At 62.0% G+C, this 23612-nt stretch overlaps 1 protein-coding gene across 2 annotated transcripts in view; it reads left to right on the top strand.

The window, feature by feature from the left end:
- Positions 1–23349, top strand: part of BICRA (BRD4 interacting chromatin remodeling complex associated protein) — a 52079-nt gene extending 28730 nt beyond the window's left edge. Inside the window, exons 2-14 of one of the 2 annotated variants that reach the window (XM_064503132.1) lie at positions 6973–7018; positions 7629–7671; positions 8257–8322; positions 9651–11621; positions 13285–13848; positions 14894–15074; positions 15671–15798; positions 16325–16450; positions 17143–17204; positions 17328–17476; positions 17997–18091; positions 18562–18664; positions 19149–23349. In XM_064503132.1, the coding sequence (XP_064359202.1) occupies positions 6978–7018; positions 7629–7671; positions 8257–8322; positions 9651–11621; positions 13285–13848; positions 14894–15074; positions 15671–15798; positions 16325–16450; positions 17143–17204; positions 17328–17476; positions 17997–18091; positions 18562–18664; positions 19149–20317 (4698 nt within the window). In that variant the 5' untranslated portion in view covers positions 6973–6977 and the 3' untranslated portion in view covers positions 20318–23349. The remainder of the gene's footprint in view (positions 1–6972; positions 7019–7628; positions 7672–8256; positions 8323–9650; positions 11622–13284; positions 13849–14893; positions 15075–15670; positions 15799–16324; positions 16451–17142; positions 17205–17327; positions 17477–17996; positions 18092–18561; positions 18665–19148) is intronic. The other variant, XM_064503133.1, reaches the window with a different exon arrangement.
- The last annotated feature ends 263 nt before the right edge of the window (positions 23350–23612 follow it).

Here is a 23612-nt window from a genome sequence, read left to right as displayed (position 1 = left end):
AACTGCTCGCCGGGCTGATTGCTGGGGAGAATTACTGCTTTTTTCATGCTTGCAGACAGGTTCTCGTGCTGCCGTGCAGCGCAGGCAGGACGGCATCGCGGAGGGTGTCGAAACAACAGGTTGCTTTGCAGATTAAGTCTACTTAGACCTTTTGGTTTAATTTCTCTAAGTGGACTAGGAGGGAAAGTGTGCGTGTGTGTTTAGAAAGTGAAGGGGAGGGCTGCTGGTAATTAATCATACCCATTAGCATACCCCAGCTCGACGGTGACTAGCTGAGTTGTCTCACCTGAAAATAACCTAATTATTCAACTCATTGAAATCAGAATAAGGATGCGCTGCCAATTAACCAGCGTTCCTGCTCGTGACTCTTCCTGTGGGAAAGCAGCTTTGAAAGGAAATACTTGGCTGCGGCTCGCGGAGTCAGCGCGAGCCAGATTCCACTCGCCGTGAGTCATTAGTGACGCTTTCCCCCCGCAGCGGAGCCGCGGGGCCGGGTGGCTCGGCTCTCGCGCGGCCGCGGTGAATGCGAGAGCAGGGTTTGGCTGTTTCCTCCTCCTCTTCGTTATCCCGGGACCGGTTAATAACGTGCATGGCACATCTGAGGAGTGCAGCAGCCGTGGGGCGGCTCCACCACCATTTTGTCGTTCTGGTGGTTTAAAGGCAAATAAGAGCCTTTGGGAAGCGCCCGGTCGTGGACCCCCGTAGAGCAGGAGGGCTCGCGGCGCTCCCTCGAGCGGCCTTAACAGAGGAATAGCGGAAAAAGCAGAATCAAATCCTTTTGCATCTTTTCACATTGAATAGTTCCTCACCCTGTGAACAGAAGTGTGGATTTACATGATGCAATTTTAATAAGTGGCAAAATCGACGTCTAAGGAGTCAGATCCATCCATTGCTGCCTTTGGTGCCTCTCTCTCCGATGTGCAGGATTTCTTGGTGACGTGCAGAAAAGAGGCGCCGGTTTATCCCGCCGCTCTTGGAGCTGCTCGTTTGCGTGAAGCGCGGGCCGGGTTATTTGCCGGCGTTTGGAGCCGCTGGAGCGCATCCGTGAGAAAGTCGAACGGGAGGGAGCGACGGCTCTGCGGGAGCCTCCCCCGCGGGGCAGCGCGCCGTGCTGGGGAGAGGCCCGGCTTGCCGGGTGGCGAAAAGCAGGATCTCTCGGACCTCCTGCCTTCCTCCCCGGCTCTCGGACTAAACCCCGTGAGACCCTGGAGAAGTCATTACCTTCCCGCGCCCCGGTTTGCTTGCCGCCCTCGCGCGGGGTGCGTGTTTATAGAGCGTCCTCCACGCCGAATAAAGAGATACTCCGTGATTCTGGGTGGAAGTCGCTATATAAGGCAGAGTCATGCCGAAAAAATGCTTTGCGGCGCGTTCGATGGGGCCGCGGAGAGCGCTCGCGATTTCGCCCTGCAGACCGACGGGGATACCCCGAAACGGGCGGGGGTGCGGCCCTGCCATCAGGGCGCCCGGCTGCAGGGAACTCGTGCGCCGAGGAGGACGTCTGCTGTGTTTTAAAAGCACGCCTTATTCCTAATGTCTGCTTTTTAATAAGCTGGAAGGAGCCCGCGCGGCTTCGCTGCCAGCAGACTTCAGCAAACGCTTTAAAAAATTGCGGTGACCGGAGCTCGTGTCAAGCGTAATCCCAGAGATTCTCGTTTAACGTCGCGTCCCAGAAGTTTTAGATAATTAGCATATGGCTTTTGTCAAATCGTGATGTTTTAATCTTTTTTTCTTCTTTAAAATTGGTCGGCTACACGTTTGCGCGCATGACTTGGATCCGACGGACGTCCCTATCTGGGAGCCCGTCAGGATTCGGGGCCGATTCTCGCTTGAGCAAAAGTCGCTTCGCCTGGTTTTCAGCTCTTAAAAAAAATAAAAACACAGACACAAGCCAAGCTTTTGCCTAAGCGTGAGTTGACTAATGCATACCGAAATTGAGTGATGGGAAGGCGGCCGCGCTCCCGAACGCGGAGGGGGTCAGCGGCTGCTTGGGGTTGCGCGGTGGCCCGGGTCTGGTCGGAGGGTCCACGGCGTCGGGGCCGGAGCGTCCTTGTCCCGGCGCTGCCTCTCGGGGCCTTCGAGCTGGAGCGCTGAGCCAGACAGATGGGTCCCCCTCGTCCAGCCTGGTGGAAACGCGTCCCAGCCGCGCTAAAATGCAGGAAAAACCCTCCTCCTCCTCCTCCTCCTCCTGCGGTTGCTTACTTGTGTGCAATTAAAGAACAGCTCTTCTCCTTCTGCTTTTTCCCCTGCGCTGCTCTCGGCAGCCCGTGCCGGCGGGGAGGGCGAGCGCTCCGGCCCGGCAGCGGCCCCGGCTCCCGCGGGATGAGCCTGCCCCTTCCTCCCGCAGCCCCTGCCTGGGTTAGGAGCGAGCGCCCGGGAACCGCTCCAGATGTGTCACATTGCAGCGCGGGGGCCTTTCCGTGCCGGAGGAGGTCCGCGGGCTCGGCCGCGCTGGCAGCCTCGCCCGGGAGAGGCTCCGTCTAAACCTGCAGAGCGGCTCTTTCCCTGCATGGGTTTTGCAGCAGCTAACGCAACAAACTGTAAGCATCCCACGTTTTTTTTCTTTTTTTTTCTTTTTTTTTTTGGTGCATGCGTGCCCGCGCTTGGATTTTTCCGCTGTAGCTATGTCCGGCGTAACCGGGATAGTCCCTGCGAGTTTCTCCCTCCCTTTCCCTCCGTCTCCGCCGCCGCTCGCCCGCGGAGCTGCACCGGCGTGGAGCCACCAGCCTAATAACCCCAAAACGGTCTCGTTTTGGCTTACGAAAAGCCAAAAGGGAAAGCAGGTTTTTAACCGTTTCTGTTCAAAGCTGAATTCTCCTTCAGGGCTTGCTGTGCTCGCCGAACCGCCGCAGAAAAGTGTCAAAAAGCGGTGGATTAGGCCAAATCCTGGGTATTTACAGGAAGGACGTACGCAAGTCACGTTGCTCTAGGACAGCACTTAAAACAATCTATGTTTTGTTTGGCTTTTTTTTTAAGCGTTTGAGTTATTTAAAAGTTTTAACGTGATGAAATTAATAGAAAATTAATGAAATAGAAACTTAACCCTCACTTAAGAGCCGTGATTTGAACTTTGTGGGACGCAGTGTGCCAGGCGGGCGCTTTTGGGGCGAGGATCATCTCTTTCCTTGCGGGCACGTCCAGCGCGATCCATGGCTGGAGCCGGTAAGCGCAGCTGCAAGACATCCCCGCTTCAAAACCCGGTTCTGATTTCAGCCACCCAAATTTGGCGAGATACCGATAATCGGTGTAATTAAGTGGACAATTATTCCCCTTTATTCAAAGGGAAATGCAAAATTGGAAGATGCTCTTAAACCACAACTAAACGTGGTCCCACCTTTAATTCCTCTAGTTGCAAAGTGCAGGTTTTCTAGCAGAGACAGGTCTCGGGACCTGCAGATTGCGGTTGCTTTGGAATCGGTCGGTTCTCGCTCCGTTTTCCGACCCGGTGGAAGGGTGTTTGTGTTCTCCCCGCTCTCTGGATTCCCTGCGCACGATTCCCTGTAGAAATCATGTAGAAATCGGAGCAGCAACAAGGTGTCTCTGAGTTCAGGACTTCTCATCGCAAGGGGGTTTTTAATGCAAAGAAGGAGAAGTCCGTAGCGATCCACCGATTTATTCCGCGGCGTTCCTTACCGCGTTTGACTGCAAATGAAGAAATACATCTGCCCGACGAAGCTGCCCTATTTTGCTTGGCGCTTTTTTGTTCTCGGCTGTTTGTAAACAAGCCCCTGGGAGGTAACGTGCACACGCACGCGAGCCGGTTTGCGCTCCTTAACCCTGACGAGTCGCTGAGAGCAGAAGCTGCAGAAACGAGAGGGATTTTCTCTCTCCCGGCGGCTCTTAGGTGCCTTTGGGCTCCCGACGGCGTCAGTCCCAGGCTTGTTTGGAGGGAGGGAGAAGATCGCAGTGTGCGTCTCCGGTGCGCATTTTATGGCGAAACCTTGAAACCGTTTGCTAACAAATTCTCCGTTGCATGATGAGCATGCTTTAAAATATAACGTTAAAATTAATGTATGGAGGGGGGGGAGTTGCCTTCTAGATCTGTTAAACGTCGATGCTCTGAGATGTCGGCGGGACCCGCCTGAACGGCAGATTTCTCCGCCAGACCGACTTCCGTGCTGGTTTCGTATTTGTTCTTAGCACCTGAAGTTTCTGGGCAAAAATATAAAGAAAGCAGGAGTGTAGCCGGTCACAGATGTGCGGGTGTTAAGGAGAGAGGACACTAATATTCTGCCGTCCGCAGCATCTTCTCCTTGTTTTTGTTTTTCTACCTGTGGAAAGGAGCGAAGCTCCCCCCCGGGCACCGAAATGAGAAATTACAGCCGAACCGGCCAAACCTCTTAATCCTTTTATCCACATGCCTGAAAATTCCCTTTTTGAGGCAAACCGAGCCGTGGCGCCTCTTAAGTGGAGTTTATGGTGCATCGAACAACTTATTTAATCGGGGCGCGAGCCGTTACTTGGTTTTATTGCATCGGAAACGTGGGTAAATAATTCTGTTTAAAGCGTGCGGATGGAAGCGAGCGGATGGGGAGGCTGCCGGAGATGCGCACGTCGTCTCCATCGAATCCGAGAGGAGCGAAGGGGCAGCGTAGGCTGGAGGTGCTTTTATTTCTTTAGGATTTGGGGTTTTCTTCAACCGCTTACGTAGCGTTTTGGATTCTCCTGACTAGGTGGGTAAAAGCGGTCGCGGCGTGAGCAGGCGTCGTAAGGGCTGGGCGACTCCGCGTGCAGTCGGCACTTCTGAGGGTAAATCCGTGAAATCTCCAAGTGCAAACGAGCCCCGAAGTTCATTTGCGTTGCGCGGCAGAGCCCAACTTCCAGCCCTGCTCCGAGCTGCGCTGGACCCTGATGATTTTCCGTAAATCTTTTGAATTGTGGCGTACGGGAACGTTGGTTTAAAAAAGCCAAGACGTGACCCGTGTGTCCTGTGCTGGATCCCGCGGTGTCTGGGACGCGGGCGAGCGATGGGCGCGCGGGCAGAGCTCCCGCTGCGCTTGGAGGTGCCGAGCAAGGGCAAGTCGTTGCTCTAGCTTAAAACACAGCACACGCAGAAGAGGGTATTTGTGCTCTTGAGGTGATGGTCGTCTTCGGAGTCGAGCGGTCTTTGAGCTTCCCTTTGGTATTTAGATTATTTTCAGGTGAGCAAATGAGTAATTACAGAAAAGAAGAACAACTGTTGAAGTCAGGTCACCCAAAAACGTGGACTTCAGCCTCTCAGCGTTTTTCCTACGTTTTTTTTCCTCTAAGGCAGTGGCTTTCCCAGTCTTATCTTTTTTGTCTAGTGATGCAACTGCTGCTTCTTCTCGCTGGTGTTTGGTTTTTATTAGCACCTCGCTAGGGAGGTCGATGCCTCCGTGCCGTTACACTCTGCAGACCCGCGCCCCGGAGAGGGGGAAACACCGAAAACCCCACCGTTTCCCAGACCCGGGCGACAGAAGGGCCTTGCTGAGGGGCGGCTTGGGGCCAGGCTGGTTATCGCGAGGAAATCCCGAAGCAAAGCGCGCCAAAGTACGGCTTGCCGGAGACTGTCGAGTTAGGGAAGCGGCGGTTGAAGCCCATCCTGGAGCTGTCCGGAGAGAAGCCGGAGCAGCAGTATTTCTGATATCCAGCCGATAGGAAGGTTTGTTGCTCAAAGGAAACAACCCGGGCGCTATTGAGGGCCGATATTTCCAAAAACCCACCTTTATTCGGGACCTTTGTAGGCTGGGAAAGCCCTGGCGCTACTTGGGCTTTATCTTCAATCACCAGTGTTGCTTGTAGAAGATGAGATTTTTCTTTTAATTTTCTTCTTTATCCTTCTTGAAGGATCCGAGTTTAGCGCAAAAACATAGCGGAAAGGGGTAGTACGGTGTTTCCTCTGCTTGAAACCGTGGTTGTTCAGGGAGGGCTGGAGAACGACCCCGTCCACGTGCGGGGGACGTGCGGGTGGTGGTGGCCAGCAGACTCCTGTGCCAGGTCCCCCCAAACCCCGAGCAGCACCGTCCCCGCGAGCAGCGTTTGCCGGCGGAGGGGCTCCGTCTCCCCGGCCCGTCGCAGCCCGCGGACCAGCTGGTCGGACCTTCCCCTGGCAGGAGGGCAGCCGAGCGGCGAGTTGCCTGTCCCAAAGCTGGGAAGCGATCTCGTTGCCCGTTTCTTCACCTTCTCCCTGAATTTCCCCAATCCTAGGAAACCGCTGTGCTCACACTCGCTCCCTCCTGCCCGGGGCCCGGCTCTCGGACCGAGGTGGCCTCACGGTTGATGTTCAGATGGTTCTGTCTCGCGAAGGTCTCGGGTTGCAAGATTGTCAACCCGTTCAGCACAGGTGACCGTGGATATTTGGATGAAGTGATTATTGCTCTCGATAAATAGCATCAAGCCGATGGCAGATGCGTAGTCCGTAGTGCAGAAACAGCCCCAGGTTTCGCAGGGAGGGTTTGCTGCGGGTGAGGAGCGTCCCAGCGGGTCAGGTCTCTGCAGCACGCTCTTCTCATCGCGTTCAACACAACACGCGTATCCGAACGCTGATGCCTCCCTAGGGCATCGACCCTCCTCCAACCGCTAAGGCTCGTAGACCATCGCCTTGAAACCTCACTTTGCGTCTCTTGGTTCTGCGCAGCGCAAACCTCTGTAGACGTGACGTTACACTTCGTACCCAGCGGAGCAGGTGGCCCCCGTGGCTGCTATATCCGACTGTTTCAGGGTTTTATTTGCAATCGGGAGCCCAAGCGTGGTCCTCTTCCGCAGAGCTGCTTTCTGGCTGGGGCACCTCCGGCACCTAAGCGGGAAGGCTAACGCTAACGAGCCGAGGTCGCTCGGCAGCCGCGAGCGAGATGGAACGGTGCGTGCACGTAGGTAGGGCTGCGTGGGAAGCAGCAGCCTTTTGAAATGCAAAGTGCCGCGTTGGGGACGCGAGGGAGCGACGCGTGAGCGTGCCACAGCCCTGCGGCAGCTCCTCTCCCCCCGCTAACGTGGTCTCTCTCTCTCCCCCTCCAGTTGACATGGATGATGAAGATGGCCGGTGCTTGCTAGATGTAATTTGGTAAGTAGCGCCGCGTCGCGAGCACGAAGCCGGGGTAATTCATCGCCTCTCGTGCTGTTTTCGAGGGAGGCGTCGCGGTGGGAAGGGAATTTCTGCTGCAGCCCGTTCGTAGGCGATCCCAGTCCATCGCCTCGATCGCTCCGGCGCGGGGCTCGGCGTCCCAGAGCCGCTCTGCGAGACCCTGCCGGCCTCCCAAAGCCCCTCCGAAGGGTCTCTCCGGCCGCCGCTGGGTCCGTTCGGGCTCCTCTCTCCTTAGCTGCCTTTTCCCGTTTCGCCCGGCTGCTCCTTACTGAGAAAACACCAGGTCCTCCCTGCGCATCCCCCAATTTACTTGCTCCACCCGATGTGGAATAACGTGAATAAATGTGGTGTTGGTGCTGTTTTGCCAACCGCAATGGTTTCAGGCAGCGCCCGCGCTTGGGAACCTGGGTCTGGTCCCAAAACGCTGCAGGACGATGCTCGCAGGGGAGAGGAGCCGGCGCTGCCGGCGGTCGGGGCGCGGGAGGACCCGGAGTCATGTTAATGCGTTAATTAGAAACGCGTATTTTGCTCCAGATTCAAAGTGGGTCATGTGTTCTTTCCTTAAATAGTTTCCTATGTTGTTTTGCAGCGATCCTCAGGCCTTGAATGATTTTTTACATGGATCTGAAAAGGTGAGCAACGACTCGTTTTTATTAACTGAAAACTTTATTTAAAAAAAAGTTTAAATGCTGATGAACTTTTAAAGAAAGAAAAACCGAACTTCAGAATCGCTCTGAGACCTTAGGGCTCTTTTCGAGGAGAGCAGCGAGCAGGCGAGGATCCCGTCCTGGAGGTCGGTAGGGCTTTGCCGCGACCAGGGAGCCCCGTGCGAGGTGGAGAGCCCAATTAGCGACCGACAGCCAGAGCAATTAAAACCCTTTATTATAATCAGCCGGCAGCGGTTTGGTGACCTGCGCAAAATGCATTGGGCATCTTTCTGCTAGGCAGCTCCCGAAAACGTGCCGCTGGCATCGCTGGCGGCTGCGCAAAGGAGTCGGCTGCTGCGCGGCCGTGCAGGACGAGCCCTTTTCTAAGCCCGGTTTTGGGCGCTTTTAGGCGAGGTTTGATGCCTGCTGGCAGGAGACGGCGCGCGGGAGGGGAGCTGGGGCTGCGCATCAGCGACCGCCCGCTCCCACGGCTGCCGCTCGGCACCGAGTTCTTTTTTTTTTAAACATACTCTATTGAAAGAAAGTAAAATGAAATCTTTTCAATTACAGATTGACAGTGATGATCTCCTGGACAACACAGGAGATGCAGCCAGTGCCTTTTTTGAAGGTGCTGGGGTATGTATTTTTTTTGATTTATACTTGGGGAATGTTAGTTTAGAAACCTTTCCCTCCTTTTTTTTTTGGTTTTTTGCTTTTGTTTCGCAGGCTTGTTTTTAATCCGTTTTCCAGGTTCAGTAGATAGGTAGCACGCAGGGATTATTCCCCAAGATTTACAGAGAAATAGCTCCAACAGCAGGACTCTCAGACCTCAAATTGATTTGGAAGAACGTTAATACTTAAAAAAAAAAAAAAAAAACTTTGAGAAAACATGTCTCGTCACCTTCCCCTTAGTTCATTCTTAGAGTCGAAGGATGCTCCAATTTCCTTGCAGACCGCCAGCGCAGTGACGTTGAAATAAGTGGAAATAGATTCTGAAAATCCTCATTTTTCCCTCCCGCGAGGACGTGTGTTATTCTGCCGCTTTTTCCGTGTTTGCAGCTGCATCGTAATAAGGGTCTTTGGTTTTTTCCTCCGTTCCTGTTCACATCGCACTTCATTTTTACAGAGAATTTTAATGAAACTCCTGGCGCTTTACTGTACTCGTCGGAAAGCCGAGAAGCTTTCCTAAAAGCTGAGATTTAGCTCTGCTCGGATCTGCTAGAAAATTGGAACAAACCGTTTAAAATCAGCGTTTTACCAAACTTGACCTCGTGGAGGCGGCGGCGGCGGCTGGCGTTAGGCTGCACGTGGCTTTTCCGACGTTTTTGTGGTCCTTGCCGATGCCGCCTTTGCTGCTGCTCGATGCTTCCCGGCGGCTCGAGGACGGGGAAAGGGCGGCCGGCGCGTGGCGGAGCGCCCGCCCGGGGTGGGTGAACCGACCCTGGAGCACCTGCAAAAAAAGGGGAGCAGGGTTGGTGGGGTTGACATTTGGTTCAGCACGTGGAATTTCCACTCCTGGTTCAAGCAGCAGCTTAATTTTAGCCTTCGGTTAATAAGAAAGGCAAGGAGTATTTTGCAAGCGCTGTTGTCTCCCCGTATCCAACGGCATCACGTAGCCTGACGCAGAGGAGCTGCGACTCTGCTCTCGGAGGCCGTTCACCGGCTCTGCCGTTGCCTCGCTTCATGACTTAAAGCAAGTCGTTTTACGCCCCGAAACGATGCCGTGCGTTTATTCGGGGTCTTGCACAGCGTCTTGGCGGCCCTGCGTGTTCGGTAAATTAGAGGCGCGGGCTGCGTGGCGGAGTCGCTCGCCTCGTTAGCTCTGCGGCGGCTCGCGAGAGCCGTTTCGCGGTAACGGTCCCGGTGAGGACGCAGGGCGGCCGGGAACGGTGTGGAACCCTCTTTGGTGCGCTTGAATTCAACGCTTCCTTCTCTTTCTTCTTCCCCCCGACCTCCAACCCCAGCTGCACGTGCAGGAGCCCTCCGGCAACCATCTGAACGCCGAGCAGAGCCAGCCCGCGACAAGCGTGGACCTCGACTTCCTGGAGGATGACATCCTGGGGTCCCCGTCCGGCGGCGGGGCGGCCCTGCCGAGCTCGGAGCAGCCCTGCGACATCCTCCAGCAGAGCCTGCAAGAGGCCAACATCACGGAGCAGACGCTGGAGGCCGAGGCCGAGCTGGACCTGGGGTCCTTCCAGCTGCCCACGCTGCAGCCGGTGGTGCAGGCGGCGGCGGACGGGGCCCCGCAGATCTTCTCCGGCGGGGCCGACCTCATCGGGCTGCAGCAGCCGGCGGTGCTGACGCACCAAGCGCTGGTGCAGCCGTCGGTGGGGGCGGACGTGGTTAACAAGGCCATCAGCGTGCAGCCCTTTCTGCAGCAGGTCGGCCTGGGCAACGTCACCATCCAGCCCATTTCCAACCTCCAGGGCTTGCCCAACGGGAGCCCCGGCGGGACGCTGGGCCTGGGGCCCATCCAGGTGGTCGGGCAGCAGGTGATGGCCATCAACCAGTCGGCGCAGCAGATCATCGCCAAGCAAGTGCAGCCCTCCCAGGTGGCCGCCATGCCCGTGGGCAGCTACATCGCCCAGCCGGCGCCCGAGCAGCAGCAGGTCACCCTGGCCTCGACGGGGGTCTCGCCGCAGAACGCCGGCCTCGTCATCCAGAAGAACCTGCCGGCCGTGGCCACCACGACGCTGAACGGCAACTCGATGTTCGGGAGCGTCTCCGGCGCCCAGGGCTCCCAGCCCCTCACCGTCACCTCCAACCTGAGCAGCCCCTTGGTGCAGGCGCAGAACGTCATCATCCACCGGACGCCCACGCCCATTCAGCCCAAGCCCGCGGGGGTCCTGCAGCAGAAGCTGTACCAGATCACCCCCAAGCCCTTCGGCTCCAACAACGCCACCCTGACCATCCAGAACGAAGCCGCGCTGCAGCAGCAGAAGGCCCAGCAGAACCTGACCTTCATGGCCGGCAAGCCGGGGCAGAACGTCGTGCTCTCGGGCTTCCCCCAAGGGCTCCCCGCCAACGTCTTCAAGCAGCCCCCGCCGCAGCAGCCGGCCCTCAACAAGCCCATGAGCGTGCAGCTGCTCAACCAGGGCAGCAGCATCGTCATCCCGGCGCAGCACGTGCCCCAGGCCGTGCTGCAGGGCCAGAACCAGTTCCTGCTGCCGGGGCAGCTCGCCGGCGCCTCCGCCGTCCAGATCCCCCAGCAGCTCTCGGCCCTGCCGGCCGGCATGGGGGGGCAGATCCTCGCCGCCTCCCACCCCGGCGGGCAGGCCCACATCATAGCCAGCCAAGGCCCCGGCGGGCAGCTCATAGCCAACCAAGCGCTGCCGGCGCAGATCCTCACCAACCAGAACCTCGCCGGCCAGCTGAACCTGGGCCAGGTGCTGGCCTCGCAGAATGCCCACGGCACCGCTCACATCCTCTCCGCCCCCATCCAGCTGCAGCCCGGCCAGGTGGGCCAGCCCGCGCTCTTCCAGATGCCCGTCTCCCTCGCCGGCGGCCTGACCACGCAGAGCCAGCCCTCGCTGGCCGGCGGGGCCATCAGCCAGCCGGGCCAGACGGTCATCCAGGGCGTCACGCTGCCCAGCCAAGTGGCCATGCTGAACGCGGCGGAGAGCCTCAGCCCGGCCGTCGGCATCCCCGCGTCCGCCAGCAGCCAGAGCCCGGGGCTGCTCCCGCCGCCGCCGCCGCTGCCCGCCGGCGAGCCGTCCTCCATCCTCGCCGTCCCGGCGGCCGCCCAGCCGCCCGCCCCGCTGCAGCTCAGCGTCCCGCCGCCGCCGCCGCCGCCCCCCGCCCAGCCGCCGCCGGCCCTGCCCGCCGCCTCGCAGCCCAGCCCCGGCCTGGCCCCCAGCCCCGAGAAGATCATCCTGGGCCAGGCGGCCGCCGGCGCCGTCCTCAACCAGGACTCCATGCAGATGTTTCTGCAGCAGGCGAGTGAAGCCCCTCGGGGGAAGGCGCAGAGCACGGGGGGGCGGGGGGGGGGGGGCTTGAAAAAGCAGCGGTTTCGGGTGTTTGTTGCGGGCTGCGTTTGCCGGAAGCGCTCTTTCGTCGTCGTAATTCTTCGCCGTGAGCTGCCCGTGACGGGGCGGTGCACGTGGTGAGCACGTGCTTGAGCTTGGAGCCACCGGGAGCCAGGAACGGAGCTCCTGGGGTCCCGCCGGGCGAGGCAGAGCCTCCGCCAGCCACGCGCCCGGTCCGGCCCGGCCCGGCCCCGGCAGCCGCCGTCACTTAGGGCCATCCCGTAGCCGAGAGCCGGCGGTGCCGGAGCGGCGTCCGGCAGAGCTGCTCCCTCCGGCTCGGCCCCGGCGTTTTCCACCGTCCGACCTGAGTCCGGTTCTCGGAAGCGGCCTCGGGGCGGGCAGAAAAGCGCCGTGTCCCTGCGGATCCGCTTCGGTGCCGCCCGTTTTCCCACGCGTTTTCCAGCCCCGGCGAAGCTGGGCTCGGTGGCGAGCGCAGGCGTGAGATGCGGCCGGTCTCGTACGTGCGTTGCCGCAGGTTTTTTCACGCGTTTATCAGATTCCCACTGTCGTGGGTTTTCTTTTTCCTTGAATTCTTGTTTGATGGTGGATCCTTGTCCAGAGCTTATCCAAGTCCCTGAATCAGGAGAGAGAGAAGGGAGTTAAATCTCTTCCTTTCTTTGTTCCTTTTTCTTAACTTCACTGATAAAAGTACCTGGGAAGCTCTAAAACTCTCCCTTTTTGATGTCACTGGCGACACAGGCGTGGACACGCGTAGTTTTGCTCTTGGCGGTTCGTTTTGGGCCTTTTGAGCCACAAACGTCGCTGCGACGGGAAGGCGGCGGCACGCGGGGAGTCTCCCGTCGCGGTTCGGTGCTGCGGCGGTCTCGCCCCGGGTCGCCTCTCCCTGCCGGATCCGCGCGGATGGAGCCGGCGACGCGGTTTTGCTTTAAAGACAGCAGCAGCCGGGCCGGCTGCGTCCGGTCACCGCGGTGGAAAACGGCCGGTAAACTCGGTTTTAGGCCAAGAAGCAGCAGATCGTCGGCGGCCGGCGCTGCGCGGACTCGGGGAGCCTGTGGCCGCCGAGGGCAGGGGAACCGCCGGCGAGGCGTCCCTGCTGCCGGCCCTGCCTCCGCCACGGCTCCCGCTCGCCTGCCGCCCGCCCTCACCCCTGCGCCGCTGCTGCCGCTGCATTTGCTGCTGCTGCTGCTGCTGCATCGCTGCATCTGCTGCATTGCTGCATCTGCATTGCTGCATCTGCTGCTGCATCTGCTGCTGCTGCATTTGCTGCTCTTTCTCCCTCTCCCCCTGCAAGCTGCTCTCCGCTGCCCCGAGACTTTGTTTTACTTTTCTTTCCCACCCCGTTGCGGGAGCAGTTAGGAAGCACCATTAACAACCCCGGGCAGCCCCGGCCGGCGGAGCGGGACTCCGCGGAGCCCCCGGGGGCCGTTCCCGCGGGAAGGCAGCAGCGGATGCGCCCGGGGGCCGCAGCAAGGAGGGAGTGAGGTTGCAAGGGCTGCAAAGCCGGAGCAGCGCCCGGGTGCGAGGGCCGCAACGCCGGAGCGGCGCGGGCGGCGGGGCAAGGGCCGGCCCCCGAGCTCGGACTAACGTCTCCCTCTTTGCTTCTCTGTTTCAGTTGCCTGCAGGGCAGCAGAAGCTGCCTGGAGCCTCCCCGTCCCACTCGCTACCTCCTCCGCCCCTGGGCGAGAGTCCCCAGCTGCAGCCCGGGCACCTGGCGCAACTGCAGTCGCCGCCGCCGCCCCGGCCCCCCTCGCAGCCGCAGCCCCTCTCGCGGCCCCCGTCGCGGCCCCTCTCGCGGCCCCCCTCCGAGCCGCTCGCCCGCTCCTGCACCCCGCAAGCGCCCGTGCCCCCCGCCCTCTACGCCCCGCCGCACCCGCTGCGGCCCCCCTCGCAGCCCCCGGCCCCCTTCGCGCCGCCGGCCGAGGGCCCGGCGCCGGCACCGCCGGCCGAGCCGCCCCGCCTGCACGCCGAGCCGCCGCCGCACGCCGCCTCCCCGCACTTCCCGCTGCAGTTCCCGGCCCCCGGCAAGCCCGCGGCCCCCGCCGCCCCGCTGCACCTCGCCGCCGAGCCGCCGCCGCCGCCGCGCGCCTTCCAGATGCTGCCCGGCCAATTCCAGCCCCTCGCCGCCATCGCCAGCCCCGCCGCGCCGCAGAAGCCCGTGCTCGACAGGTTCCCGCAGGTAAACGGGGCCGGGAGGCTCGCGCGCGGGGCCGGCCGGGAGCCGGAGCGTCGCGGCGGCGGCGGCACCGAGCCCGCAGCCGGCGGGGCTGAGCGCGGCGGCGGAAGGCAGGATCGGCCCGGTCGCTCGCAGGCGCCTGCTCGGGCTCGGATGCTGCTCGGGCTCGGTTGCACGGGCGCTTTGCAGCCTTCCCGTCCCGGACGGCAAGCGCCGGGGCCGGCTGCCGCTCCTGCCTCGGTTGCACGGGCGCTTTGCAGCCTTCCCGTCCCGGATGGCGAGCGCCGGGGCCGGCTGCCGCTCCTGCCTCGGTTGCACGGGCGCTTTGCAGCCTTCCCGTCCCGGACGGCACGCGCCGGGGCCGGCTGCCGCTCCTGCCTCGGTTGCACGGGCACTTTGCAGCCTCTCCAGCCCGTTTCGGACGCCAGCGCTCGGGGACGGCTGCCGCTCCCGCAGCTCGAGCTGCAAAAAATGCAATAACCTTGATTTAACCGCGCTGCGACGCATCTCTCCCTCGGCGTGCTTCGCTCTGGTCCCGTCTCCCCGCGTCCCTCGTCTTTGGGCAAACGCGTACCGCACCGTCACGCTCGGCGCTCGCAGGTCGGGCACCTCCCGCGATTGCAGCCTCTCCGTCGGGTCCGGAGCGATGCGGGTGGAAGCGGAGGCGTTTGCGGCGACGGGAGTGGAATCGGGCGCCGGGTCTCCCCGGGCTCCGCTCCCGCAACGGTGCCTCCGTGGTTTCAGCGGAGCAGGGGTCTGGAAAAGCCAAGCCTTTAAAATCAGCCTGCAATTATTGATTTTTACTTATTTTGAGGGGGGAAAGGGCAACGTTTGACCTCGTTTTTCATGTAACGGCGTACGAATTTTGGATAAAAGCCGTCTCGCCTGCTCCGGGCACGTTCCCGGCCCCCCCGCGAGCCGGATCCTCCCTCTCCTCCCCAGCGGGAGCGTTTTGGGGCTCTTTAGGGCTGTAAAAGCAACCGGGGGGGTGGTTTTGGCAGGGGGAGGGCGCGTTTTTCACCTTGTGCCTCTTCTCCCTCCCGCGCAGGTGCCGCAGGGGATCATCCTGCAGCCGAAGCAGCCGCCGGCGCCCGGGCAGGCATCGCCGGCGCTGGGCCCCTTCGGCAGCCAGCAGCCCCCCGCCGTGCTGCTGGGCGGCCCGGGGCCGGCGGCGGGGGGCACGGCAGCCCCCAGCCCCGCCGCCCCCGCCGCCCCCACGGCCCCCGCAGGTACCGCTCGGGGGGGGGGGCTCGCGGGGCGCTGCTCTCGCGTGCGACGCTGCGGGTTTGGGGGGGTTTTGGGGCACCGGGGGATGCCGCCCCCTCCCCGGCCCTGTGCGGGGGGGCTTCTCCCGCCGTCCCTGTCCCCAGCGGGGCCTCGGCCCCCCCGGTGATGCTCGTCGCGGTTCGGGGGGGAAAGGGCCCCGCTGGCAGCTCCGCGCTCGGGGCGGCCTCGCCGTGCAGCTCCGTTGCACCTTGGGTCTGTTTCTTTGAGATCTCCATGAAATCGTGGGGGATTTTGCTCCCTCTGCCCTTTCCCGCTGCCGTAAATTTATTCGTTGCATCCCGAAAGCAGCCGAAAGACGCGTTTCCGTCAGCTGCTCTTGCGCCTTTTTGCAAATGCGGCCGGAGCCCCGGCTTGAATCGTTTTCCAAGTCCTCCCGGGAGCCGCGTAGCAAAACCTCGTGGAAAACACGGGCCGCGGCTTTCCGCGATTCCCCTAAATCTCGGTCCTTCGGGAAGAGCCGCGCCGCCCCGATCCGGGCGCGGTTATTTGTTATCCGAGCTCGATGCCTGCAAACGCCGCCGTGTCTCGTCTTTGCCAGGTGTCGCGGCCCCGGCCCCCGCGGAGGGCAAAGCCTTCGCCGGCGTCTCGGCACCGATGGCCGCCGGGAAGGGGACGGCGGCGCCGGGGAAGCCGGGGGCAGCGCTCGCCATCCAGCAGCCCGTGCAGGTGAGGGGGCCGCTCCGACAGCTTTCCCCTTTTCTTCAAAGTTTCCCCGTTCCAGAGCGAACCAGACCCGTTAAAACTCCGCTCCAGCTTCGCAGGTTTATGGGAAGGGGAGAAATTAATTTGCAGCGAGTATTTGAATATCGCCGATAGTTTTCGCTTTGAGCACCGCGAACCTCGGAAGGCGCTAGGAAAATAATTACTGCCATCAGCATTAATGAGACCTTTGGGGAGGGGAATTCCGTTCCTCCGCCTTCAGGGAATCGATGTGCTTATTTATTTAATGGTACGTGAAGGCTGTTGGTGCCGATTTCTGGGATTACAAAGCAGGATGATAATCTCACGGAAAAACGCGGTGTAGACTTGGCGTTTGCACCCGAACAAGGAGGAACCCCGTTGCAATCCCGTGTTTCGCCAGCGACCGACGTCTCCGCGAGCCCTTTCTCGCTGCGTGTTTTGGCCGTTAATTTTTATTTAGCGCGTTTATGCCGAAATTCCCACTGAAAAAGCACCTTTGTTTCTCCTGCAGCCGAAGCCCGGCGTGATCAGCTCCGTCCCGGGCCTGAGCCTGGCGAAGGGCCCGCTGCAGATCCAGGTGGTGGGGAAGGGGCTGCCGCAGCTCCTGCCCTCGGTGCCGGTGCAGCCCCCGCAGCTGGTGAGCCCGGGGAAGCCGGCAGGGAAGCGGGACGCCGGGGCTGGGAAAGGGGCGATGCGCTCCCGGGGCCGCGGGGTGGAACGGGAGGTTCCGGGTGAACGGCCAAGGAGACGCGGGTCGGACGGGCAAAACCTCGAACCGTGGAGCTCAGCAAGCCCCGGAGCGAGCTCTCCGGAGGAAAGGTGGAATATCTTCCGTTAAATTCCTTAACAACGGGTTGAACAAACGCGTCTGGATGGGATGGGATGGGACGGGTAGGATCAACCTCATCTCGAGGCTGCAGGGCGAGGAGCGTGCGCAGCGCCGGGTGCCGACTCTCCTGGGGACGTGCACCGCCTCGCTGTTAGGCTTTTCCTTTAAAAAACGCTATTTATTTGCATGCCTGCATCTCATTTACCTGGAAACTCCAAAAGGATATATCGGACTGTGGAGAGCCGTCTCGCTCGAAGCGAGCAGAAGCGCTTCTCCGCGCTTAACGTCCTCGGCGATCCGCGCTTTTTTTCCTTTTGCTCTTTCCCAGCTCCGAAACAACTCAGTCGATTTCCGAGCAGTCGCAGCCTTCGCCCTCCCGCTTTACGCTCCCTAATTCCCCCGAAGCAGGCAGGATTCCCGGTGCCGCCGGCCGGAGGATCCCTCCCGCGCCCCGGACGCGGCGCGCGGCCGTCTCACGCCTGCTCTTTCTCTCCCCGCAGTACGACGGCAAACTCGGAAGCCTGAAGAAAGGCCCTACACTACAGCCCAGCAAGGAGGCTTGGTAAGCGCTGCCTCGAGACGCGGAGCCGGGAGCGAAGCCGCGTCGCTGCCGCTGCGCCGGGGAGGCTGCGCGAGCGATGGACCCGCAGCAGCTTCATCCCTCCGCCCCCTTCTCCTCCCGCAGCTTCCTGGAGCAGCTGCACAAGCATCAGGGAGCGGTTTTGCACCCCGACTACAAGACGTCGTTCCGCTCCTTCGAGGACGCCTTGCAGCGGCTCCTGCCCTACCACGTCTACCAGGGGATGCTGCCCTCCGCCCAGGACTACCGGAAGGGTGAGCGGGGCCAGCGGGGCCGGGGCCGTCGCGCGGCGCGTGGGGCGGTAGCTCCAGGTCTGAGAAGGCAAGTGCACGTGTCCAGTGCCAAAAAGAAGAGAAACTGTCCGTGCCTTCGCTCCGGAAAACACAAATCCCCAGCGCGACGCAGCTGAAGTTTGCCGGGGCTTCTGACCCCAATTTTTGCAAAGCCAGATTAAAGCGCTTCCGTCGCAGCCCCTTGATCGTCTGAGATGCCGTCGAAGCGGCGCCCGTGGTGTTGGTGTGGGCTCTAACAGTCCCCTGGGGTTTTCACAGCAGCTAAAAATCCCGTTGAAATCTTGGTTCAGGGTCTCCTTCGGGTGGGTTTGCTCAAACAGCTGATGATGCCAAGAACCGTCCGTCCGTGCTGACCTGGGCACGCGGCATCTCCGCCAGGGAAGGGTTTAATCTCGGCCCCAGCGGGTTGTTCCCAGGTGCAGCTGCGCCCGGAAAACCCGCGCAAACCCCGCTTTCCTCTCTCCTTCGCTCTGGCCCGCAGTGGACGAGGAGTTCGAAGTGGTCTCCACGCAGCTGCTGAAGCGCACGCAGGCGATGCTGAACAAGTACCGGCTGCTGCTGCTGGAGGAGTCGCGGGTAAGAGCGACGCGCCGGCCCGCTGCCACGGCACCGAGCAGCTGCTGCTCCGGCCGCCCGGGTCCTGCGCGGTGCCGGGCCGGTTCACGGGGGCACCGTTTGCCCGGGGGACCCCGCCGTGGTCCAAGGGCTCCGTCCTGTCCAGGGAGGTCGCTGGGAGTCCAGCGATAGCGGGGAGGGGGGAAGAGCTTTTTCTATCTATGGCCGAATCCTGCGCTTGCAAATCACCGGTGTTTCTCCCGCTACGAAATCAGCGGGAGGCAACTTGGTGCTGAGTCTTCATTTCTCTTTGCGGATGGGGATGGAAACGTTTTGGAAGAAAATAATCTGATAGACTGTGTTAAGACGGTGGTTTGTTACCGTGCAATGAGGTTAAAAAAAAAAAAGTGCTGCTGTAGGCAGCCCCCGCGCTCGCTAACGAGCCCCTCTCCCCCCTCTTCTCTCCCCGGTCTCGTGTCCGTGCTCCGCAGAGAGTCAGTCCTTCCGCGGAGATGGTGATGATCGACCGCATGTTCATACAGGAGGAGAAGACCATGCTGGCGCTCGATAAGCAGCTGGCGAAGGAGAAACCAGGTGGGAGACGAATTACGTGGTTTTTTATTTGTCTGCTGCTTGCGATCGCGCTGTGCTGCGCTCGCTGCCTCTCCCGGAGCGAGGCGCGACGCTTTCTCGCTCCGCGGCACCCGAGGCAGGACTACACCTCCTCTGTCGCCTTCCCCATCCGTCTCTCCCTAGCGAAGGTCTCGGTAGCTGGAGCGTCGCTTTACGCGGTTCCTTGCCGCGTTCAGGCTCCTGACGGATTGCTCGCGGTTCCCGGCTGCCGTGGGGTTTCCTCGCGCAAAGGTTTGCGCTGGGCCGCGGCGCTTTTCCCCGGCCGCGTCCGCTTGCTCGGCTTCGCGCGAAGGCGCTGGACGCGTCTCCGAAACGGGGGCCAAATCCGCGCGCGCGCACGGGGCTTTTGGGGGGCTTGAGGCTCCCGTCCCGCCTCCGCCGCTTCTCCTCTCGGGTCGCCGCGCTCCGCGCTCGCGCTGACGCCGGCGCTGCGTTTCTCTTGCAGACGAGTACGTCTCCTCCTCGTCCCGCTCGCAGAGCCTCTCCTCCGCGGCGGCCCCGGCCTCGGCGCCGGCCTCGGAGGGCCCCAAGGTGCCCGCGGCGCAGGCGGCCGCCCAGCTCCACCCCACCAAGCTGGTGATCAAGCACAGCGGCGGCTCCCCGTCGGTGACGTGGGCCAAGGCCTCCCCTTCGCTGGACGGCGACGAGGACGCCTTGCCTTCCAGGAGCAAGCCCCCCATCAAGACGTACGAGGCCCGCAGCCGCATCGGCCTCAAGCTGAAGATCAAGCAGGAGGCCGGGCTCAGCAAGGTGGTGCACAACACCGCCCTGGACCCCGTGCACCAGCCGCCTCCGGCCAGCCGGCTCCCCAAAGCGCCCGAGCAGCGCGGTGCCGCCGCCGCCGCCGCCACCATGAACGGCACGGTCGACCACGCGGCCCCGGCCCCCGCGGAGAAGAAGCCGGCGGCGACCTACTGCCGGCTGCCCCTCCGCAAGACCTACCGGGAGAACGTGGACGCTTTCGTCGCGGACAAGCCCGCCGACGCCGGCCCCAAGGGCGGCGCGCCCAGAGCGGACAAGGCCCCCGGCGCCCTCGCCGCCAAGCAGGACGACGGCTCCCGGAGCGGCATCGCCGCCTCCCGCAAAGCCCGCGACGGCCCCGCGGCGGCGGAGAGGAGCCGGCCGGCCGAGAGCCCCAAGCCACCCTTCTTCGGCAGGAGCGACGCCCGCGCGCTCGCGGCGCAGGATGGCCCCGCCGCGCCCAAGCCCGACGACCCTACCAGTGGCCTTATGAAGGAGCTCGCGGAGGCGGAGGACGAGTTCTACCGCGGGATGATAAAACCGGAGCCGCCCGACCACGGCCCCGGCGCGGAACTCGCCTGGGAGGTGCCCTTGCCCCCGGCCAAGCGCCGCAAGTCCGAGTCCTTCGACGTGGACAACGCCAGCTTCTCCAGCGACAGCCCCCAGGACGACTCCCTCAACGAGCACCTGCAGAGCGCCATCGACAGCATCCTCAACCTGCAGCAACCTCAGGCCGGGGGCCAGAGCGGCCGGACGCCTTCCTCCTCCTACAACTCCTCCTCCTCCCCCTTCTCCTCGCCCGTGCACCGCGCGGACGCTTACCTTGCCCCCAGTCACAACGGCGGCCTTGGCGCGAGGACGTTGAACAGATAACAGGGACCGAACGCAGCGGAAGCCGGAGGGCGAGCGCGGAGCGGGGCGGCATGCGGTCGAGCGCCGCGGGGCGTCGCTGGGGCCCCCCCGGGACCCCTCGCACGGGCCTGGGACGGCAGGAGCGGGGCGGGCCGGCGGGGCCCCCGGGCGTCGCTGGCCGTGTAAGTTAGGTTCTGTAACAAACCGCCAACCCCAATTACCCCGTCGGCCTGTTTTCTCCCCCCGCTGCCGCCCCAGCGGAGCAGGTCGCCGGCCGAAGCGGGGGGAGGCCAAAGAGGACTCGGCAGCAGCCGCCGCCCGGGCAAAACCTACCTTCGCTTTTAAGTTATTGCAGAGGCCGCGGGGGCTTTCGGGCCGCAAGGGGCAAAAAAAAGCCGAGCGGAGGCCGGGGAGGCAGCGCAAACACTAATCGCTGGCGGGGGTCAACGCCGCTTCGGTGCGAGGCCACGGCCCCCCGGGCAGCCGCTCGTCCCCCCTCGCCTTAGGTGTCCTCGCCCCGACGGCGGCGGCCGGGGGCGTTTGATGGGTTTTTCCTTCTTCCCCACGTGCAGCGTCACCCACCGTCGGCCGCGCGTCCCCCCGGGGCCTCTCCGCGCCGGTTTCCCCCTCTTTTCTTTATCTGGCTGCGTTTGAGGGCCGAGAGGAGACCGCGTGCGTATGTGTGTGCATACGTGTGTGCACGTGTGTGTGCATACGTGTGCGCACGTGTGTGTGTGCATATGAAGAGGTGGCGCGTGCCTGTGCACATATACATCCGCGTCGGAGGAGCAGCTCCTCCTCCTCCTCCTCCTCCTCCTCCTCCTCCTCCTCCCTCGGGCTCTTCCCGCCCTGCCGCTCCGCCGGGCTCCAGCGCTCCCAGAGCCGCCGACACTGGGATTGGGGAATCCAGCTTTTTCCAAAATCGGATTCGCAGTCGAGTCCTTTATCCCCCGCCGGAGAACGCGGCTTCGCTCCGACGCTGCGGGAATTCCCATCTTTGGGAAGCGGCCGGTGCCTCCGGGTGCTCCCGGCTGAGCCCCGGGCGGGATACTGGGATAACCAGGATGAGCAGGAGCGCAAGATACAGGGATAACTGGGATGAGCAGGAGTGCGGGATAACCGGGAGCGTGCGGAGCGTGGGATACTGGGATAACTGGGAGCGTGCAGAGAATGGGATACCAGGATAACCAAGATGAGCAGGAGTGCGGGATACCAGGATGAGTGGAGCACAGGATACTGGGATAACTGGGATGAGCAGGAGTGCAGGATACTGGGATAACCAGGAGCGAGCAGAGCATTAGATACTGGGATAACTGGGATGAGCAGGAGTGTGGGATACCAGGATAACCGGGAGCGCATGGGGCAGCAGGTCCCGGGAAGGGGCGAGCGATGCCACCGCCTTTAGTATTTAACCTCGACAGTATTTATTTTCCTTCTTGCACTGATCCGCGTCCGCATCCCGCCGGGGTTCGGCTCGTCCCGCACGGTGCTCCGGGCGCGGGAACCGGCACGGCTCGGCCTCGGCCTCGGCAGCGCGGGGCTTGGGCAGCGGGACGAGCACCAGTGTTACGAGTTGAAGCCATTCCCCCGACAGCTTTTTCTGGGAAAGGGAGAGATCCGTGTTTTTTCCTCCCGCGGAGCGGGATGCAGAGGGCGGCAGCGCAGCCGGACCCGGCACCTCTCCCCGCAGCTCCCACGGCCGCAAACCCGGGGCTTTCCCCCCCCCTCCCTTCTCTCTTGCTGCTTCTCTATTTTTGTTTTTTCCCCCCCAAGAAGAAACCACAAATCCCGCTGCCGGAGCCGGGAAGCAGCCGGAATCACGCCCGGGCGACCGGTGCGGAGGCGGCACCGCGACCGCGGGGAATCCTCTCCCTGGGCCGCGCTCGCCCACTGCTCTCCGTTTCTCCCCAAAAAGAGGCCTTAAACGCCCATTGCAAATGCCCGTCGTGGCTTCGCCCCGGGGGGGCCACGAATTCCCGGGGATCCGGCTGGAAAAGCAGCGCGGAGGCACCGCGGTTCGCGCCGGGCTCCTCCGACGCGCCCAACCCCGACCCTCCGCGGCGGCTTCTTCCCATTGCAAGATGCACAAAGAGGAGAAGAAAACGCAATTTGATTTAAAATAATAGTAATTAGGGGCACGGCTTGGCCCCCGCGGGAGGTGAGCCCAGGCTCGGGCCCTTCCCACGGGCACAGCGTTCCCGCGGCGCCGGAGCAGCTCCGTGCCGCCGGCTGCTCCTGCTTTTACCGTTTTCCTTAAAAAAAAAACCCAAGAAAGAGGTGCACCGACAGCAGCCCTGCTTTTCTGGTCGCTCGCACCGGCCTCCGCCTTTGCAGGGATCCCAGCGGGAGGAGAGGGAGGGACGTGGCTTTTCCCGGGAGACGTTTTTCCCGGGAGACCCGGTTTTTCCCGCAGCCGCTCCATCCGCGGCCCCGGCGGGGCGATCGGCCAGGTAGCAATAAGGGACGGCGATTCCCAGGCTCGAAACATTTGGCATTTCCTTTTTTATATATACGTCTATATATATAAAAAAAAAAAAAGGTGTATTAAATCGTTTGGCTTTTGTTTAGTGTCTGTTTTTTTGGAACCCCGAGGGAAGCGTGGATTCGGGGTCGTCGCCCGTCGTTTCCCCCTTCTCCGCGGCGGGACGGCGCCGGCCCCGCGCGCTCCCCGCTCCTCCCGGTGCTTCCAGCGCCGCCGCTGCCGCCTTTATCCCTTTTCCACCCGTTTTTTGTGGCTGCGGCTCGGCCCGGTCGCCCGCCGCGGTTTCTGCCCGACCCAGAGAAGGGAAAAATGCAAAAAAAATAACGGAACAGGTCTGTCCCCCCCCGCCCGCCCGCCGCCCCCGGAGGCGCCGGCGCCGCTTCCGAAGCCAAACGGTGCCGGCGAGGAGCCCGGCCCCGCCGCTCCCCGCGGCCGCCACCACCGTTCGAGACAAAATATAGTACTATAAAATAATTTTGTACTGTATTTATTGTGTATAACAATTTTTTTAAAGAATTATGTACATTTAGTACTTCTGTGTAAATTAAATTGCTCTTCTTTTTAAAAACTGCACGGGGCATCGCTTCGCATTTCTTCCGGCTCGGAGGCGCCCGGCGGCGTTGCGGGACGTGTCCGCCACGGGAGCGGGAATGGGATCGGGATCGGCTGCCGCTCGGCAGCGCCGCGGTGGGTTTTGCATCGCGGTTGGGGCGCGCGGTGGGTTTTGCATGTGCTGGTCCCGGCGTTCGGGGCTGGAGCCGGGTTCTCGCGGCCGGCGGAGCCTTTTCCACGGCCGTTTCCGTCCCCTCCTTCCCGCGAGCGGCGGGTGACGGA

Source organism: Dromaius novaehollandiae, chromosome 34, assembly GCF_036370855.1.
Source record: "Dromaius novaehollandiae isolate bDroNov1 chromosome 34, bDroNov1.hap1, whole genome shotgun sequence".
NCBI lineage: Eukaryota > Metazoa > Chordata > Aves > Casuariiformes > Dromaiidae > Dromaius > Dromaius novaehollandiae.
The sequence above is the reverse complement of the archived record's forward strand: the minus strand, read 5'-3'. Positions and strand labels throughout refer to the sequence as shown.